Genomic DNA, 21,002 nt, shown 5'->3' with positions numbered 1-21,002 from the left:
CACTTCTCCCATCATCACTAACCGTCCATGACTTCCTGACACGTTCTTGTGATGGCGCGTTGTGCGCTGCAAGCTGTAAACCGCCAGACCAATACCCCAGTATGTATCCCCCAGTTTGTGACATGATTGATGTCTCGAGTGTGTGGATCGTAGGACCCACATAAAGCAGCATGTGATGCTAGATTAAATAACTAAGTTACTTAGGAAGTCTATACTTGTGAAGTATCGTGTGTATTCTATGCAAGTAATGCATCGAATATACTCAGCATGTATGAAGCATCGTTGTTTGAGCGTCTTAAAATAGCTTCATGTCCAGCTTTTTTCATGTGATGGTTTGGAGGCTGTGCAAGCAAGTCCTCCCTTGGCCGACCACATGGTGTGGTATAGTGGCGGATGATAATCACCACGACACCTCATTGACCAGTTAACTCCTGACCAGGGTTGTATAACCAAGCAGGTGAACTTGAACGGACGAGATGATCTTTGAGACACTCATCTGCGACCGTTAGTGGAATTAGGGTTTGTGAAGAGGTGCGCAAGCATCACTCTTCAGATTGGTCGAAACCAAGCTTGGGACGCAATTTTGGCCAGGACGATTGTGCATGCGTGTAAATGGCATGCCGGTGTAGGCGCCTATACCTTGCTGCCCCATGAATGCGTGATCTGGACCGCTCAATCTGTCCGTTAAAGAGGAGCGGCTAGGATCGATTTGTTACAGAAATTTTGTGCTGCAAAGGCCGCGCGACAAGCCTACTTCGGGGGCGCGTTTCAAGACGACCAATCTTGGTCGGTCTTGGCCGACCAATCCGGCGTTTAGATGGCGGGCTGGTGTACATGCCTATACCTTACTATCCCATAGAAACGTGACCTAAGCCACTCAATTTGTCCGGCAAAGTTGAGTGGTCGAGATTAGTTTACAATTGGGAGGTGTGACCACGCCTAGATTGGGCGTGAGAATCGAGACGACTGGGCATGGTATGCCTTGGCCGATCGAGTGTGGAGATAGGTGGGCCTACAGTGAACGTGTTGATACTCAATGGACCTGCTTAATCGACTCCTAGACCCTTCATTCGATCAGGTGAAAATGGACGCTCGTGATCGATACAAACCCTAATTAGGGTTTTGCCCGCCATGCGTCATGCCTTGTTTGGGCGCACGAATCAGGACGACCAACCATGTTTGGTCCTGACCGATCGGTCATGTATCTAGGCGGGCCCACGATGTTTGTGTTGACATGCTCTGGGCCCTTTGAATCTACATATACACCCTCCATCTATGCCTGCTAAGATGGATGGTTGAGGCTGTTTTGCGACGAAAAACCTAATTTAGGGTTTCACGTCCACGCTGCTTTGGATGGACATATTAGCAAGCTATGCTACCCTTTTGGGGAAGCCGACTATGCGGGGCCCGCATTAGGTCGGTGGTGAATACTCCAATACCTTCCTGGGGGTTATGGATCCGATCTAAACCATCCAATCATGCTGGTGAAGTTGGATGGTCGTGATCGTTTCTGAGACTGATACGAACAGTCCAGATGCTCGATCGAGCTAGTATAACACTCCAAGAGTTATATCCTGTACGGGTATTTCGTACATGCCTCCTTATTTAATGCTTGGAGATTCGTGTTGCTCTGCTGATAGCCACACTCAGTCGTCATGCCGCACCAATGATAAGAGTGGAGCAGTACAGGAAATACAAGGTTGGTCATACATTAATAATGTTATAAATTCACAAGGTATATGGGATTGTTGCTACATGCTCCATTTTAGGTGAATTAGTAAAGTGGAGAAGTATTCATCACATATCACTGGCTCTATCCTTTGCAGGATGTCAGCGCATAATTTTGGATTTTACAATTTTATCCCTGAACTAAAATCCACCATCAACATTAGCCATCCTATTTGGATGGCTTGGATCGCGTTTTGGACCATCAGGAAGGTGCACACGAGTTCACCGCTGGCCCAACTCAATCCATGTTTGATCGACTTACCTGTGGCAGGTCAATGAAGCATCTAATTGCTCGATCGAACTAGAGTAGCCGCGACCGACCAAAACCATAATTTACAATTTGCGGCAGTCGCAAATTGATCATGACCACTCATCTTCTCCGGCCGAATCGAGTGGCCTAGATCCAATTTTGATGGACCAAGAGCTGTAGGCTTGCACGCCGACGGATCGACTCCATGCATGCCCAATCGGTCTGTTCAAATTAGCATATAATGCTTGGATTCGACCAGCCAAAGTAGGGGCGTTCGTAAACCCTAAATCGAACAAAAACCGTTATGCAATTGTCGCAAATCAATCGCGTTCGTCCATCTTTGCCAGCTTGGTTGAACGACTAAGATTGGATTCCAGATGGCCAATAGGGTGACGCTGTGATCACCGACGACCTTTCTTCCGTGAGGAGCAATCGGCCAAGCCACAACTTGCTCATGTGGCATCCGAGCGATCACCCAAAAGTGTCCATTCACGCTACTTCAACAGCAGTCATTAACTGCCGCAAATCATCTCAGCCACTCAACTTGGCTAGCCAATTTAATCAGTCCAGATCTAAACTGGATCGATAGATAGGATTTTATAATGACCACCAGTCGCCACTTTCCTATAGGGACTGACCGGCCACTCATTGTGATGCGTGTGCAGCTCCTACCAACTCCCTGAAAGAGAGCGGTCGCGCTCCTTTTAAGACTCTCAATCCGTGACTGTTTCGATCGAGCTCAAAAACAACAATGCTTCTAGCACATCAAATATTTCAGCTGCTTATTCGAAAGCGATGCTTTATACACATCGATTATAAGCAATTGATTTCACGAATAACTTATCATTTTAGCCTAAAAGCACTATGTGCTGATTTTAGCGGCAAGTCACACGACTTGGCCCACTTACTCGAGACATCACACATGTCGCAAACTGGGGGATACTTACTGGGGTATTGGTCTGGCGGTTTACAGCGTGCGGCGTGCAACGCGCTCATTACAAGAACGTGTCAGGAAAAGATGAACGGTTAAACACGATGAAAGAAGTGGGTGAAGGAGTGACCACGTGATGATCACCATCTCCTACACAACCACACTACTCCATCATTTAACCTTCTCCACTTCCTACGATATCAAGGGTGCGCTCAAATGACTTGTATAAATAGGTTTTCAACATATTTCGACAACAAGAACACAAGTGTTATTATCACAGTATCCAGAAAACACCAAGAACTGATAGCTTATATTCTGCAAGCCACTTCCACATTCTGATACAAGTCATAAACACAACCACACCTTCATAATTCAACATTTTTATCTCAAACACCTTCTTCGCTTCCCTCCCTAAGATCAACCCCTTCTCCTTCACTTTGTGACTGAATTGAATCTGGAACCACCATTTCTTGGTTTAGGCCAGAGTCTTACAGATCGATCTCTCGAATCTAAAAGTACTCCCGTGCAGTGTATTGTTTAGGGTTTGAATTCGTTTCTCATCAACACACCCAAATTTACCAAAAATAGCAGAACCAGTTTTTACCCATAAACAATTGGCGACCACAGTGGGAGATTAATCTCACGGTTGCAAAACCAGTTTCTCAAGATTCATTCCAGTTTTCTCAATTTCAAAAGGGTATATCTTAGATTCAATTCAATCATTAGATTCAATTTAGGTTCAACAACCAATTTCAATTCCGGTGTTCCATTCACTAAGAAGCTTCACAAAAATGTTTTTTCAAGCAATGCTACTGGAAATACCTTGGATAGCTGAGCACCAGAAAATATCCCATATGAAAGGACCAAAAAGCCGCGTTGAGACACAAGACGCGACTACTACTTAGAAGAACGCAACGACTTCTCTCGAGATCCGGATGGAGCAATCACCTTTTCTGCGACACCACAAGTGTTGTATGGAGCAAGCCAGAAATGCCTCAAAGGGTCCACACCCAGAAAGACGAAGTGAATATTCGCGTAGCCGTTGTTTCAGTATGGAGATAGTCGACAACAAATTCAATACCAGTGGAGTCCCGGGAAGACACCTACAGAGGTCACAAAACAAAAGGTCTATCTCTATTCCACCACTGCTACCAATTTAAGATCAGGAGTATCCGCTATCACTTAAGCAACAAAACGTGTATATCCAGAATATGGTGTAATTCCGAGAATTCGTACATCTACAATAACAAAAGAGGCTTGACACATCTTCAAATCATCATAAAGGGTTCGTATATTATGTCAACCCGGATAGGAGAGAGCCCGGGACATCTTCAGGTGTACTGGAGCCAACACTTCAAGAGAACAACCTCAAGAATATAACGATGCCCGCGTCATCATGTCGAGAAAGAATCCGCAGTTTGGGCGAATCACTCTGTTAGGAAGAATGTTTCAGCGAAACAATGAACATCCAAATGATCAAGAGATGACGGACCCGAGGTACTTCCACTGCCGCAAACTCATTCTCCAAAGGAAGATTAACTCAGGAGACTTACCCCCTTTCTCCGAAGATTAACGTGCGCAGTTTTATCGAAGTGATCGAACCAACTACGGGTTTCTCGAGGCGCGCCATAACAAATTGGATTCGAAGCGATCACCCTTGGAGAATTCAAGTCTCATTCAACCGAGATCTTGTGAACAAGTAAGTTTCATTAAACAATTTTACATTTTAAAAGCCTGCTGGGGACTTGACGCATGCGTCCCACATCGAGGAAGGAAGTCAATGATGCAGTTGTTCTTAGACACCACATTATCTTCCTTTTAAATGTTTCCTTTTTTATACAACATTTGCAACTTTTACGAAATACTTAGAATGATCGAATTCAAAACAGAATGCCGGCTTTCAGCCGATTCAAACATAATTCCTTTCTGAAAGTCATTCATAAAATCATCTCAAAAAATAAACCAATTCAAAAATTCAATCACCTTCTAGTTCAAAAACGAGAAAATCAAACTGTGAAAGGAATTCCTTACATCACTCAAGACACCTAAAAGGGAAATATAAAAGAAAATGCGCAAGTATTCAAAGGAAGTCTTTCAGCAACAACTCATTCCTTTTGGAAAGAGCGCCTTTCTTTTTTGCGGAGAACAACCTGCTTCAGCTTCAATTCCAAGGATATCCTCTCGATCTCCTCCTCTTGCCGAGCAATGAATTCCACGGAGGGAACTTCGTTTGTTTAACCTTGCAGCTTCTGGATTTTAGAAAACCCTTCATAGAACCAGGAAACATTGAATTCAAACTTCATAAACACATCTCAGTGGAACTCCCAGTTTGAAACCACCTCCTCAGTGCACCCAGTCACGCTGCTCATGAATGGAGGATAAAGCTTCTTTGACACGTCGGACCAACAGGCAATACAACCTTCAACCTTCTGCAAGCGGTTTCACTGAAGCAGCAAGAGAAAAACCACCGAGATACAACATCCTGCGCGTCCAAAATCGCCCACTTCAACTCCAGTACCACATGCACGACTGCCACAATGATAAAACAACGTCCAAGATATTACATATCTGGCTCGATGGCAACAATATCTATGAGGGACGCATTCAGAATTTTGTCTCCCGTAGAAGAAGTAGTTGCGTCACCAAAGAAGGTTGCGTCTGGAACTTAAGAGGTACACACAGACTCTCCATGTCAAGAGCTTCATCATATTTGCAGAACCTATTAGTTAAGTCATTCGCATGAGGGGACTTCCTTACTCCTCAAAGACATGATCCAAAGATGATAAAGGAAAAAGAGCGTCACTGGAGACTACTTAACACTACCCATCTCAAAGATGCTGAATTTGGAGAGACGCAAGCCCGCTGTCATTATGATTCCAATATGCCCAAAGACGTAGACGTATTCGAGGGAGTAGATTTATTGTTTAAAGACCAGCGACATACCTGGATGTCTATGAAACGCAACATAGACGCAAAGACGGCCTCATGATCAGAAACTCATACTATCCTCATCAACATTGGGTTCAACTCCAACTCTCTCCCAAATTATTTCTTCAAAGACTCAGCGTGACAACATCTATCTAGTTGAAAGCTCATATAGGAAGAATGCCAAGTTCGTGCAAGTAGCTACAATGCCTCTCCCTGCCAGTCTCTTCTGATCATAGGTGCTGCCAAGAATCGTTGTTGCTCGCCAGAGCTTCACCATAGCAACAACCAATATGGACAGAGGTAATCTGAACTTCTGCATATTTTACTTTCCCATGGAGACGTAATAGAGTCACCAGTACGGAGGCGAGATGGTGATATCTTTATTATGGTAAACCCACCTACCATACAAGATAGATCCATGTAACTCACGCTTGGGTACTGAGACTCAGCATGAAATTCCTTCACCGTCACTCAAGGATTTCTTCAACACAAGAGAGACGGTCAATCAAGAAGCATCTAATTTGCAAGGGAAAATCAAACTGAAGGAGAAGCCGCTTCAACGCCCTCTCTATAAGAAGACGCTTCAACGCACGCTCTCTCTGAAGCTGTTTCAACGCTCTCTCCATAAGAAGGTGCTTCAACTCTCTCTCCTGAAGCCGCTTCAACGCTCTCTCTCCATAAGAAGCCGCTTCAACGCACGCTCCAGAAGCCGCTTCAACGCACGCTCCAGAAGCCGCTTCAACGCACGCTCTCTCCTGAAGTCGCTTCGATGCTCTCTCCATAAGAAGCCGCTTCAATGCACGCTCTCTCCTGAAGCCGCTTCAACGCACGCTCTCTCATGAAGCCGCTTCAACGCTTTCTCGAAGCTGCTTCAACACTCTCCCCCGAAGCCGCTTCGGCGCTCTCTTCAGAGGCTGAAGATACTCCAACATCTTACCAGCAAATGCAATGGAAGTACGTCTTTCAAGAGAAAATAAGTTCGGGATAATTACACCTGGGGACTGCCAGGATGCCTTCACATCCCTCAACCGGTTCATTTCTAATATCTGCATCATCACTGTTGAAGCTTTACAAGCCGCAGAAAATTCTCAACATGAAGACGTACATGTGCATTAAAGACTCCAAAAGTACAAGTCGAAGATGGTTTCACGTATCCATCCACGGCATCGAATGTGAAGTATAACCGGGGACTGATCATCGCATCCCATTCCATACAACCATCCAAGATTCAGAAGATGGTTCAAAGGATGTCTCTTAGAACGAAGTCCTTGAAGACTTGATAGCAGCACGTCGGCAACAGAACGCCTCTCAGCTCGTTTACTTCACTCAAAGACTCCGGAAGATTTTGCCGATACAAGCATTCCAAGCATTTCACCATCGCAATAAGAAGGGCAAGAATGAGCCTATGAGATAAAGGGGTCAGAATGAACGCAATTCCATTCCAGTCAATGTTCAGGAGTTTAAAGAAGATTTTCGTTGCGACTCAGCAGTCTGGACTCCAAGCAACTTAAGTCAAGGCCTCTCGCAATCGAGCACAATGGAGTTTAGCAAATTTCGAAATCTACCTGGAGGCAATTGACGTATGATAGGATGACGATCAATGCAAGCCTTGATACTTCGTTAAGCGTATCTTGCTCAAAGACCTAGCCGGCCTCTATCCTGGTAATATCTGTCTACCTTGCCTCATAAGTTTTATATTTAACAGTCACCATCCATTGCTTACCCCGCAACAATGTGACTGTTATGTGCTAAGCAGAGGACTTAATGTTGATGGTGGTTTTTTGAATAAGGCTAAAATTTTAAAACTCTGTATTTAATGCGCTGACACCCTGCAAGGGTCTAAAGACATATAAGAAGTGATGAGTGCAAAAAACCTCTTCACTCATTGAGCAATTCAATATGTATGGAATTCATTCAGAATGGTGCAACAATCCCAAATATTCTGTGATTTCTATTTTATACCAGCATTATTAATTAATGCATGATTTACCTAGTATTTTCCGTGCTATGTTCTCAGCCGAACTCTCGTTGATGAAGTGTTCACTCTCAACAGAGTAGCATGAATCTCCCGAAGTGCCAGTATCAAGATCTGTATGAAAATACCCACACATATGCATCACTCTCTGACAAAGAGAATCTCATATCGGGGCACTTTTAAGTTGGCTCGATGACGCTTGAATTCCTTAAGGAAAATATATACTGTTAATATCAGTCTCAGAAACAATCACAGCCACACAATTTGGCCACATGTTTTAGCAAACCCATACCTCTCCTGGCAGAACTAGGTAATCACCGCATTGACCGCCGGTGGGCCTACTTGTGTCCCAACCAATAAGACTTTATTTAAACACATTCCAGCATTGTCAAACGCCAACCCTAAACAGGGTGATCACGCTGTTAAAAGAAGCTCGAACGAGCTAGACTGTCCAAAACAGTCTCAGAAGCATCACGAACGTCCAACTTTGCCAGCATGATTGGACGGCTTGGATCCTCCTACGAACGGCTAAGGAAGTGCTAACATGATCATTGGCGGTCCCACTAGTGCCCTAGTCGATCGACTTGCATGCGGCAAACCTATAGAGTGCTCAATCGCTTACCCAAACATGGGCATTCACGCTGCGTAAAATAGCTCAAACGAATTAAGACCGGCAAAGACGGCCTCAAAACACATCACGTCCGTCCAACTTAGCCGGCCTAGTTGGACGTCTTAGATCGCATCTTGAGCGATCAAAAAGGCGCGGGCGTGTCCACCGGCAGCCCAGCTTTTTCCCCACTCGATCAGTTTGCCCACGGCAAGACCATAGAGCAATAAAACGTTTGCCCAAACTATGGCAGGGGTGATGCTTCTAAACCCTAATTTTGGGTCGCGGAAGTACACTAGCGTCTTAAATCGATCATGGCCATCCAACTTAGCCAAACTATTTGGATGACTTAGATCGCGTTTTGGACCATCAGGAAGATGCACACGAGTTCACCGCCGGCCCAACTCCATCCATGTTCGATCGACTTACCTGTGGGAGGTCAATGAAGCATCTAATTGCTCGATCGAACTAGAGTATCCACGGCCGACCAAAACCCTAATTTACACTTTGCGGCAGTCGCAAATTGATCGTGGCCACTCATTTTCGTCGGGCGAATCGAGTGGCCTATATCCAATTTTGATGGACCAGGAGCTGTAGGCATGCACGCCGGCGGCTCGACTCCATGCATGCCCAATCGATCTGTTCAAATTAGCACCTAGTGCTTGGATTCGACCAACCAAAGTAGGGGTGTGCGTAAACCCTAAATCGAACAAACAACGTTATGCAATTGCCGCAAATCAATCACGTTTGTCCATCTTTGCCAGCTTGGACGAACGACTCGGATTGGATTCCAGATGGCCAATAGGGTGACGCTGTGATCACCGGCGACCCTTCTTCCGTGAGGAGCAATCGGCCAAGCTACAGCTTGCTCATGTGGCCTCCGAGCGATCACCCACAAGTGGCCATTCGCGCTACTTCAACAGCAGTCATCAACTGCCGCAAATCATCTCAGCCACTCAACTTGGATAGCCAATTTAAGCGGTCCAGATCTAAACTGGATCGACCGATAGGATTTTAGAATGGTCACTCTCCTATAGGGACTGACCGGCCACTCCTTGGGATGCGTGCGTAGCTCCTACCAACTCCCTGAAAGAGAGCGGTCACACTATTTTTAAGACGCTCAATCCGTGACTGTTTCGATCGAGCTCAAAAACAACGATGCTTCTAGCACATCGAATATTTCAGCTGCTTATTCGAAAGCGATGCTTTATACACATCGATTATAAGTAATTGATTTCACGAATAACTTATCATTTTAGCCTAAAAGCACTATGTGCTGATTTTTAGCGACAAGTCACACGACTTGGCCCACTTACTCGAGACATCACACATATCGCAAACTAGGGGATACTTACTGGGGTATTGGTCTGGCGGTTTACAGCGTGCGGCGTGCAACGCGCTCATTACAAGAACGTGTCAGGAATTGATGAACGGTTAAACACGATGAAAGAAGTGGGTGAAGGAGTGACCACGTGATGATCACCATATCCTACACAACCCCACTATTCCATCACTTAACCTTCTTCACTTCCTACGAGATCAATGGTGCGCTCAAATGACTTGTATAAATAGGTTTTCAACCTATTTCGACAACAAGAACACAAGTGTTATGAACACAGTATCCAGAAAACACCAAGAACTGATAGCTTACATTCTGCAAGCCAGTTTCACATTCTGATACAAGTCATAAAACAACCACACCTTCATAATTCAACATTTTGATCTCAAACACCTTCTTCGCTTCCCTCCCTAAGATCAACCCCTTCTCCTTCACTTTGTGACCAAATTGAATCTGGAACGACCATTTCTTGGTTTAGGCCAGAGTCTTACAGATCGATCTCTCGAATCTAAAAGTACTCCCGTGCAGTGTATTGTTTAGGGTTTGAATTCGTTTCTCTTCAACACACCCAAATTTACCAAAAACAACAGAACCAGTTTTTACCCTCAAACACCAACATAAAAGTAAATAAAAAAAGAATAAACAGATAAACAAAATACAAACAAAAAAAGTCAAATATTTATAAAAATAATAACATAATTTAAATAATTAAGGATAACTTAGTCATTCTTAACATTAGGACACCCATTATTCCCGATAATTAATAGGGGGAAAGTCGTTTTTACTTGGGGGAAAGGTGAACTTGGGGTGGATTTAGAAAAAATTGCTCTTCGCTTTTTAATTTTAACTTTTCATATAATTTTGATCAAATTTATCTAGATTTGTGCAAGCCAGAAATAAAAGCACATGACTGCTCATTTTCCATTAGACATGTTTGCATCCTAACTTATAGAATGTAATCATTTCCATTGTTCTTTTCAAAATGGATTATTTGCATAATATATTAATTTTAGTCCATGAAAAAAGAAGAAGCGTGGAACGGTTTGAAACTTATATAGATGAACATGATCCATATTGCCTAAAGCTCGCGAATTCAGTATTGTACCTCTTGTTCTCTATTTTTCAAGACGACATGACATGAATGAGTGTACGACCCTCCAAAATACGTTGTTGTCATTGCCACTCATACTAGAAATGAGTATACGACCCTCCAAAATAATTTTGTTCATTCTAAATAAATGTCAATCGATGTTATAATAGAAACACAAAGCGCATAGGCATTGTATAAAGTCTTCCCCAAATAGGGAGAAGAATAATAAAGGCTTTTTTTTAGATCCACCCCAAATACAACTTTCCCCTCGGTAAAAATGGCTTTCCCCTATTAATGCCAGGGATGGAATAGTCATTAAAGGGTCCCTAAAAGATGGGATGATCCCCAGCCCCAAACAATCATTCTAAGCTAATCACAGTAGTTACTGGAATAACGACTACAATGAGGCCGAGAGGTGAACTTTTTAAGCCTTTTCATTTTTATGCATCTTATCATCCTATTGTTACAATGTTCTTTTTCTTTTCTTCTGACGAGTCTTTTAAACCAGCATGAGCTTACTTTCAACTTGATCCATAATAAGTTCTCCACCGTCCAACGAACTCCTAACCAACTATACCTCCTTGGTCGTAACTCGGATGTACGTACATTTGTATTTCATCCACGTTGTACGTTTGGTAAGGATAGGGACATAGAGGTGCATAATCGCATAATCAAGTATCGCAACCAAACAAGATGATTAATAGATGTGATTATCGCGGTCCACTTTGTTTTAATAGGATCAACAATTGGCCCTAAAGAATTTATGATTAAATTGAATTCAACCAAAGAAGTCCGCATGTGCAAATCAATCTTAGTCCGAAATAACTTTGGCATAAATGAAAATTGTATTAATGGGAAGTGATAGAATCAAATCAGTGGGTAATAAAAGCTAGCAATCAATGGCTGGTACCTATACTAATCGAGGTTTCAAGAAAGAAAAACCGGGTTTGACAGGTGCAAGTGCAAGAGACAAACATGGAGCTACCATTGGTGCCAGTACAAGGCTTGGTAACTCTGATAAGGTGAATATTGCTGAAGCAGATGAATTTCTTCTTGCAGAGAACTAGCAATTGTTTATATAATTTGAGACCGAAATACTGGTTCCAGGATGAAAGTTAGGTCAAAAACTTGAATTCTAGAGCTCATGACCCCACCAATAAAAATAGAGGGTTTTTAATCTATTTTGCAATTTTTCATGCACATGAACACTTGAGGTGAAGATTACTCACCACTAACGTCTAAACTCTATATCCCTAATTCTTTTCTCCTCACTTCCCTCTCCTCTTCCTAAAAACTCCGCAAAACCCTAATGATACCCTCAAGAAAATAGTCAAAAAAAACAGCAACACATACAACCTGCTCCTAGCCTCCCACACCATCACCCTAATGATATACCCTATTGAAGCCTGTCATAATGGCTATTTACGTACAAACAAAATCATATACTCCCTCCGTTCATTGAAAGTGGTCCTCATGACACTTGTCAATAAAAGAAGTGAAGTGAAATGGTCCGCATGACACTTGTCAGCAAAAAAAAAAGTGAAGTGAAATGGTCCGCATGACACTAGTCAGCAAAAGAAGTTAAGAAAAATGTGGTCACACAAAACTAAAGTAAAATTTGATTTTACCAATTAGAAAATCAGCCTATTGAAATATTTATTTTGGAAATTAGCCTATTAAAAAGGAACTGAGGGACTATGATTCCAGGTTATTTACAAAGACAAACTTTGAGTTGTTTTTGTAAATGGTATATCCATATGATTTTATTTTTTATTTCGGGAATTCAGTGAAGCTTGAAAGTTTAAGCTTTTCTAAAAATCCCGTTTCTTCATGTTTTCTTGAGAGAAAACTTGAATCTCATAAGGGTTTTTGACCTTTTGATAACAATCGTGATAATTTAGTTTACAGATTGCTTTTGTGTTAATAGTAACTCGCTGATACCATTCATGATTTTGTATATAGATTATCATTGTTTGATTCTTATCCTGTTGATTGATTTGTTTCTTACGGGGGATTAGGTAGAATATGAAAAAGTGAGGAGGAGAGAGAAGGAATCATAGAAATACAGATGGAAATGATTTTTATTGTGTAGAGTCTCTTAGGTTTTGATTTCACTATTTCTCCTGCAAATTACTATGTCATACTGCGCTTGATGCCTTTTTTTTTGTGTCTCAAAAGTTTCAGAGAAAAGGTATGATCTTGGCTGAACATAAGAAGCTGGGAAGCAAGGTCATTCTGATATTACAAGGTTATACACTGATGATTAGCTGCAACACCTAAACGTTCGTTGATGCATTTTAATCTTTTTAATTATTGAGTTTTTTATGCAGATTGAGTGAGCTTACTGAATGACCAGCTGCATCTGGGCATGCCCAAAGATATCTAACTGACCTTCAACAGGTAAGAACTCTTTGAGTATGTGATCAACTGATACCATAGAGAGTATAAACCCTACAATCTTCCTACTTAGGAGCACTGGTGTATTTAACAATTGACCAAGAGAAGAATAATAAGATTGGATTTAAAAAATAACACCAATTAAAGAATTCCATTTCTTCATCATCCATCAATGTCTGAGTATGGTTCCTCAGTGTCTGGCCGTTAACTTGGTCACAATCTAGGCTATGCTGGTGACTGGACAAGTTCTTGCTATGTTTGGAGTATTTGGATCACAATATTCAATTGGATATTTATGCAGATTTGTTGACTAGAGTATTCCCTGTGGAACTCTAATGGTTTACACATCAACTCTGATGCTTCAGGTGAGTATTATAGTGTTTACAATATTAGTTCAAGTAATGTTGCTTGCGAAAATGGTATCCTAAATAAGTGAAGAATATATTTATTAAGGAGGAAAAGTATGCAGACACATGTAATATATTATGCGTCCTATCTTCTTCACCTTTGTGAGTTTCTTAGAAAATTTGTAAGATGTATCGTGGGCGTATTCAATCTAATTGATACTTTAATAACAATTATGTATACTTTTGGTGTTACAGTACGTTGATATCAGTATTCTCCACTATAATATTACATGTCTGGATGAAGTTATATGATTCTTGAGCAATCAGAACAATGATTCCAGATGTTGAAAGTAAGATTTCGCTCATGGAATGGAAGTGCGTATGATAATCCTTTTTCCTGTTAACAACAAAAGATATAAACAAACTCTTAAACTAGATATGCCGAATATTCTTAATCTCAAACTTTACAAGATTTATGAATTAAATTTCAATCCTAGGGGGTAAAGCATGAAAATCTGTTGTGCACTTAACATTTTACTAAATACTGCATGTTCTAAGTTTAGTATTAAGGAGAGTTCATGGAAACTGTGGTAAAGAAACACGCTTTCGACTCGATACATGGACCTATGAGTTATGACTAATTCAAGTCTGGCTTAGTCCCGAGTCAGGAAAAAACAAACACGTCGTCGTCGTTTGTTTTCCAATTAGTGAATGTATTGCTTGGCTAAGGCATTGCAAAATATGTTTTTATTTTTTTGATTTGAAGAACTGATGAAAGTACTCATTTTCATCTGAAACACCGCGAGCAATCACAGTTTTCTTTATATTGCAGGAAATGCTGAGTTCTTAAGAAGTTTGGCATGTTTTATGCTTTGTGGAAGTAGAAATGATATTTACAAAATTAGCTTCAGATGGCTGCATTTTTTGGAATTGTTATACATGGGTTTTCTTTGCAGCAGATCAAGGAAGGTTTACTGCATTTTCTTAGAGCTTTTGAGGATTCAGAATTATTGAACCAGCAGAATAACCACAATAACTACCCGGTAAGATTCACTGGATATTGCAGACTTAGTACTTTCTGAATTTTTATAAGATCAATATTCTTCTTCGGCGTCACTTCTTTCTATTGCTTAGGATTATCGTTAATTTGTGTCTATTCTGTTTTGTGTTGTTTCTTTGGTAGGCACACCACCGACTCAGAGGTGACTTCTTGCCGTCATCGTTTGGTAGTTATTGTGAGTGAAATCTATTTATGATCGAGTTACTAGAGACCCTATCGCTGAACCTGATGTAGTATCAAAACTTTTTTTTCTTTAGACTGCCTTTTTTACTTTAGACTGCATTTTTTATTTTGTTATTTTTTTTTCTTACGATTTTAACAAAATCTGCACTGTCCCTTTTTTACTACTTTTTTTTTCTCTTTTTCTTCTAAATTAAGTTGTTATGTTTTTGTGTATAGAAGTTATGTACCCATTTCAAGCAAAAAGACCAGCTTTCATGCATGACAGGGAACTCATTGACAATTGTTGGAGGTGTGATCTTAATTGAGAAGAACATCATAAGGATAAGGTTACAATACTTGGTCTGATACATGTTCCAATTTCATACTGATAATTTTATGAAGTATTACAAAGCAAGGCATTATTTGCTCTAATCTCAAGCAAATTGTTTCCTGCCAGTATGTTTGAAAAAACAAAGTATCAGAAGCTAATACTAAACTTACTTAGCAACTAATTCATCAAGTTTGCAGGTCGAAACCAGAATGTTTTTGTCTCTGGGATGAACATGGGAAAATCTTTTAAATGATGAGGAGACAAATTTGAAAGGAAAAAAAATCTCTATGCCAGTTGGAAAATTGTTGATACGCTGATAAGTAAGATACTAGAGAAGAGTGGGATGCAACAGTATTAGTACTATAAGTTTTTTCTCTTTGGTAGTGCTATTGTTAAATTGTTTAACTTTATAGAAGATAGATTTTAAGTATGGTATCTAACTTTTGATTACTAAGCTATCATCATTCACTCTGTTATAGATTTCTATCTTTTGCATAATTGTATTAACGTTTCAATTGTTAGAAGACATTAGTAACACAGTACACGTGCTTGAGTTTCAAAATAAATATGGCAACACATGATCCGTATCAAACAAATTCAAACATTATGGGTATAACCATCTGTGCTTAAGCACACTGTATCACATTGTTATCTCTGATTGTTCTTTACCACCAAACAACCCAAATATTTAAACTAAATCCCGTACAACACACGGGAAAGACACTAGTCAAATTGAATTTGGATTCCATCACTATTGAAGGAGATAGTCAGGTGGTTGTGCATTGCTTGAATGGAACCTCAAGAACATCTCCCTGGAGGATTAAGAGATGATATAAAAAGGAAGGCTGTTCTTATTCGTAGCTGCAGTTTCAGTTTTGTTCGCAAGCCTGCCAACAATGCAGCTCACTCCCTAGCTACTTACCCTTTATCTCACAAAGTCCAGGGTGAATGGACTAATCTCAACATTCCGACTAGCATAGCTATTCTCTGGAATGTAGTTTCTAGCTAGTTGTTTTTCTCTCATGTCTGATACCAAAAAAAAGAAGAAGAGAGAGACAGGTGCAAGTGCGTTTTAGGGGAAAAACCGGTTATTTAGTGAGTAAAAACCTTTGTAATGGATGGAAATAACGCCGTTAATATGTTTTTTTAACTATTGTTATTTCATATTTAACAGCGTTATATACAATGTCGTAAGTAGGAATGAAGGTCTAGGTGGGCTAAAATAATAATTTGGGATCCCCAACAAATGGTTTCCTTGGTCGTATTTAGAATTTTTGGGGTGGCTGGAGCTCCGCAAGCCACCCCTACTACCGTCCCTGGTTGTGGAGGCAAAGGTACCGATAATCTTTATAAACGCGCTATATGGACATGACCGTGTTATAATTAAGGAATCAATTACTACTTTTAAAGTGTCCTGTTTTTTCACCGTTGTCTAGTTCAACACGTGACTTAATCCAAAGTTACTCAGATCTTCCAGTAAAAATTATTCACAACTCGATCCGTATCGATCAAAATGGTAAGGGTCTCTTATTTTGAAAGGAAAAAAAAGTTCCAAAACGTAGAAAAAATGAAGAATTGAACCTGGAATCCAGCTGAGAAAAGCCAAGGATCGGAGTAAGTGATATTTTTTTTAGGAATTCAACTGATGAATACATCACTAGAATTACTTAATTGGTTGCTCTGCACTAGCATGGCGCGTGTCTAGGAACCTTTGATAGCTTCAGATATGATGTGATCAGCATCATATTTATTGTGAATGTTAGTCTGGGTCAGACACCAGAGATGAATTTCGAATTCAACAGAGATGCTGAGTCTTTCAGCTTATATGGAATATTAAAAGTTTTGCCTCAAAAACCATAATATCACCGTGATATATTGTTATTGTCATAATATTACAGAACTGCAATTCACTTCTCTTGCGGAAGGTGAAGACATGAATTTCTTATGATTCTGATACTGATCAGAGATGCATAATTTCTGATGTGATTTACGAATATGACCTTCGTCAAAAATCCGCCATCAACATTAAGTCCCATGCTCAGTGTGGGATAGTCATGCTCCGCAGTATGCACATTGATGGTAAATTTTACTTACATAAGCAAAATGAATAAATAGGCTCAGTTGTCGGATATTACCAGGAATTCCGATCCAATGATGCTCCAATCATGTTGAATGATCATTGAAGGAGTAATAATCTGGCGTAAGAGCTCTTGCATAATGACTGGTCATCATCTGGAGACCATAAATTAATGAGGCACGCTGATTTTGGTGGTAGAAGGACCATGTTGACCCGTGTATGGCACAGACGCTGCTTGAAAGAGGAACCCTAATTTGAGTGAAATTAGGAAAACCTAATAATACGTATAAAAGGGAATGAAAATCTTTAATTTTTTCCACCTTCTTTCTTCACCACCGACCAGGGCAGCACCTCCTTGTTTCTCGCTCTCATTCATCGACCAACGACAAAGAGGAGTACCCAAAACTCCCGAAAGCCGACCAACTTCCGGCACCGACCACTTTTCGGCAATTTTTTTTTATTTATTTTCATGTTATATTTTTCCTTCTATGCAACATGATTCTTCATCCATGCAAAGAAAATTTATTTTAGTATTTTTTACGAATTAATGAAGATTTAGGTCAAAATACCGTATTTTTGACTTTCGGTGCTTTAATCGTCTTCGTAGGTGCTTTACTCATCTTTGGAACAGAAAAGAGGAAGTCCTTGTAGCACCAACTCTTGTACTATCACCACTGGTTCTTAATCAAATCGTAAACAAGTAAAAATTATGGTTTTACCATCTTTCTTTCGTTGACGTCGTCTTTTATCGATATATGTAACTTTGTGCTATAATCATCATTTAAAATCATCACTCTTCAATTTAGCTACCATTTCTTATTTTTTGTGTTTTTCATCTCCTTATATGATGTATCGAAGTAGACATGCCTAGCCGATTCGTGGAGATGTCAAAGGATAGTTATGATTGTGCTTCCAATGATGGAGATGAAAATATGATTAAGATCACTCCGAATATGGATGACGAATTTTTTGTGGTTCAGTATAAACCAACAAAATCTCCCCAAGGCCATAACTTCCATGTACTTGTAAACCCGAGAGAGAACGATAAGGTAAAGATGATTTCTCTGAAAGTCATCATTCGATTCTGTCTACAACGAGGTCTTTATTCTGCTTCATTCATAGAGTTCAAGATTGATAGAAAAAACTTACCTGATTTTTCTGGATGGAAAAATCACATGCTTGGTTATGACCACGTCCGAACGATGTTTAACAATGCACAAGTCACCGAAGCCATCAGAGCATCTGGGAAATCTTCATATATCATGACATACCTGGTGTTGTGGCTTTACTTGCTCGATGGTGTGTTCCTACACACACATTCATATGCATATGGGGAGAACTCACCATCACTTTAGAGGATGTGTCTTCTCTACTTCATCTGCCAGTTACCGGTAATCTTACCGTCGTGTTCTCAGCAGAAGAATCCAAGATATGTACGGCTTTAAGGGTTGAGATGATCAAAATCAATGATGTATGGAATTGTTACTCTCATTGGTTGAAGCACTGGTGGTCAATGTATAAGGACCCAGCTAGACCTGAGGACAACACATTCACCATTGCCGCATTCTTGTCACCATCATGTAGTGTGCTGAGGTACAACTACAAGGGAATTTGATGGATAAATAGCAGCAAGCTGCTTTCTCTCTGCAAGCAGAGCCTAACTCTCAATATTGAAAGCAAAATAAAATTTTCATTTATGAAGATAAGATCACAGAGGTTGGTCCTTTAGTACCCAATAGCTAACAACGGCTATCAACGGTTCTTATTACATCCATTAATTAAACACAGAACTCGAGAATCTGCTACGCTTTGGTTCAGACAGATTAAATGCTGAGATGACTTTCCAAATCGTAGGATCAGTTAGGACTCGTTGATAACTCATGTTATGGGTACATGACATTGCCCCTCCCTTCAAAGATCCTTGTACTCAAAGATGAAATGTGGAAACTGTGCCTTGATGTGAGAAATGTCCTCCCAAGAAGCGTCTTCGATAGAGGAGTTAGACCAGTGCACTAAAATTTGAGGAATAGAAGACTTACTCTTGAGTGTGAGACGAGTGTCCAATACAGCTACTGGTTCAACAATATAGTGACCTTTATCATCCACCACTGGCAGCTGGGGTAAGGTAGAAGCTTTGAGTCCTATATGTTTCTTTAACTGGGAGACATGGAAGATAGGGTGAACTCTTGACCCCACAGGAATCTATAATTTATAAGCCACTGCACCAATCCTTTTGAGTACTGCAAAGGGGCCAAAATATTTGGCAGATAGCTTGAAGTTTTTGCGGATTGCAACTGAAGATTTCCTGTAAGGTTGCAATTTAAGAAATACCAGGTCACCCACAACAAACTCTCTGTCCTGTCTCCTCTTATCTGCAAAAAACTTCATTCTTTCTTGGGCTTTAGTCAAGTACTCCTTCAATAGCTGTAACATAACATTTTCTGTCTTTCAGGTAGGACTTCACTGAAGCAACTGAAGTTGTTGTAGGAACTGGAAATATGAGATGAGATGGTTCATAACCATACAAGGCTTGAAAAGGGGACATTTTTAAGCTGGTGTGGTAATTGGTGTTAAACCACCACTCAGCTAGAGATAACCATTGAGACCACTGTTTAGGATTGGAGCTTGTCATGCATCTCAGATACTGCTCTACACAGGCATTGGTTCTCTCAGTTTGACCATCAGTCTGAGGATGGTATGCAGTGCTGAGGTTGAGAGTAGTTCCTAGAGATTTGAATAAGGCCTGTCAAAATTGGCTGACAAAGAATTTGTCTCTATCACTGATAATGGAGCTGGAAAGGCCATGAAGTTTGAATATGTGGTTGAGAAATTCCTTAGCCACTGTGAGAGCTGTGAAAGGGTGACTCAGGGGAAGGAAATGGTTGTACTTTGTAATCCTATCAACCACCACTAGGATGACACTTTTGTTGTTGGACAGGGGAAGTCCTTCAATGAAATCCATGGAGATATCTTGTCAGGCTGCTTCAGGAATTGGAAGTGCTTGTAGAAGACCAGCAGGAAAGGAAGAGATGCCCTTGTTGCATTAACAAACTTCACATGTAGAAACAAACTAAAGGATATCTTGTTTCATTTTTGGCCAAAAAAATAATAATGAGTTTTAGCTCTTTGGTAGGTGCCTAACATAACTGAGTGCCCTCCAACTGCAGAAGAATGCAGTGATTGCATAATGGAGTGTCTAACATGGTTGTTGGAGCCAATGTACAGTCTGCATTTGAACCTTAAAATGCCTTGGATATAAGAGAATGGGGACTGTGTAGGAGTAATAAGGAGATGCGCAATGTGTTGTTGCACAATATCATCAGCCTCATAACTGGAGATGACATTTTTAGCCCATTGTGGAGTACTAAGAGACATAGCATTGCAATCTGCAGAATGAGTGGGAAGTCTGGACAAAGCATCAGCAACAGTGTTGTCCAAACCCTTCTTGTATCTAATGATGTGGTCAAAGCCCATTAACTTCACTAGCCATTTTTCTTGAACAGTAGTTGAGATTCTTTGATCCATTAAATACTTGAGGCTTTGGTGGTCAATGTTAATGATGAATTGGCTATGAGATAGGTAGTACTTCCATTTCTGAACAACTATAACAATTGCTAAAAACTCCTTTTCATAGGTGGATAGGGCTAAGGCTTTAGGGCCTAGGGGTTTGCTGAAAAAATAAATTGGTTTGCCCTCTTGCATCTAGACAACTCCCACTCCCCTAGCACAAGCATCAGTTTCTAATGTAAACTGTTTGGAGAAGTCAGGTAAATCTAGAAC

The 21,002-nt window shown here is 40.6% G+C and overlaps 1 protein-coding gene and 1 long non-coding RNA gene across 5 annotated transcripts; one reads left to right on the top strand and one right to left on the bottom strand.

The window, feature by feature from the left end:
* The first annotated feature begins 12,579 nt into the window (after positions 1-12,579).
* On the top strand, positions 12,580-15,689 carry LOC113357591. Of its 4 annotated transcripts, none has more exons than XR_003363708.1 (7): positions 12,580-13,096; positions 13,179-13,248; positions 13,547-13,610; positions 13,848-13,942; positions 14,425-14,635; positions 14,776-15,161; positions 15,343-15,689. It is a non-coding gene; the product is annotated as an uncharacterized LOC113357591 (long non-coding RNA). The 4 variants fall into 4 exon arrangements; XR_003363710.1 differs by having other exon boundaries at positions 13,848-14,635; positions 14,776-14,882; positions 15,052-15,161; XR_003363709.1 differs by lacking the exon at positions 13,848-13,942.
* Positions 15,690-19,623: 3,934 nt separating this feature from the next.
* Positions 19,624-20,747, bottom strand: LOC113360062. Its single transcript, XM_026603613.1, has 2 exons — positions 20,471-20,747; positions 19,624-19,946 (listed from the first exon to the last, which is right to left on the bottom strand). Exons 1-2 carry the CDS (start codon positions 20,745-20,747, stop codon positions 19,624-19,626), a joined length of 600 nt encoding a protein of 199 aa, XP_026459398.1.
* Between the last annotated feature and the right edge of the window lie 255 nt (positions 20,748-21,002).

Source organism: Papaver somniferum, chromosome 3 (assembly GCF_003573695.1).
Source record: "Papaver somniferum cultivar HN1 chromosome 3, ASM357369v1, whole genome shotgun sequence".
NCBI lineage: Eukaryota > Viridiplantae > Streptophyta > Magnoliopsida > Ranunculales > Papaveraceae > Papaver > Papaver somniferum.
The sequence above is the reverse complement of the archived record's forward strand: the minus strand, read 5'-3'. Positions and strand labels throughout refer to the sequence as shown.

Excerpts from the sequence above, each read along its gene's own strand:
- LOC113360062 (XM_026603613.1), bottom strand. The coding sequence starts at position 20,747 with ATGGATCAAAGAATCTCAACTACTGTTCAAGAAAAATGGCTAGTGAAG. Across the intron at positions 19,947-20,470 it reads CCCATTCTCTTATATCCAAG|GAACTACTCTCAACCTCAGC; the intron begins GCATTTTAAGGT and ends TCAAATCTCTAG.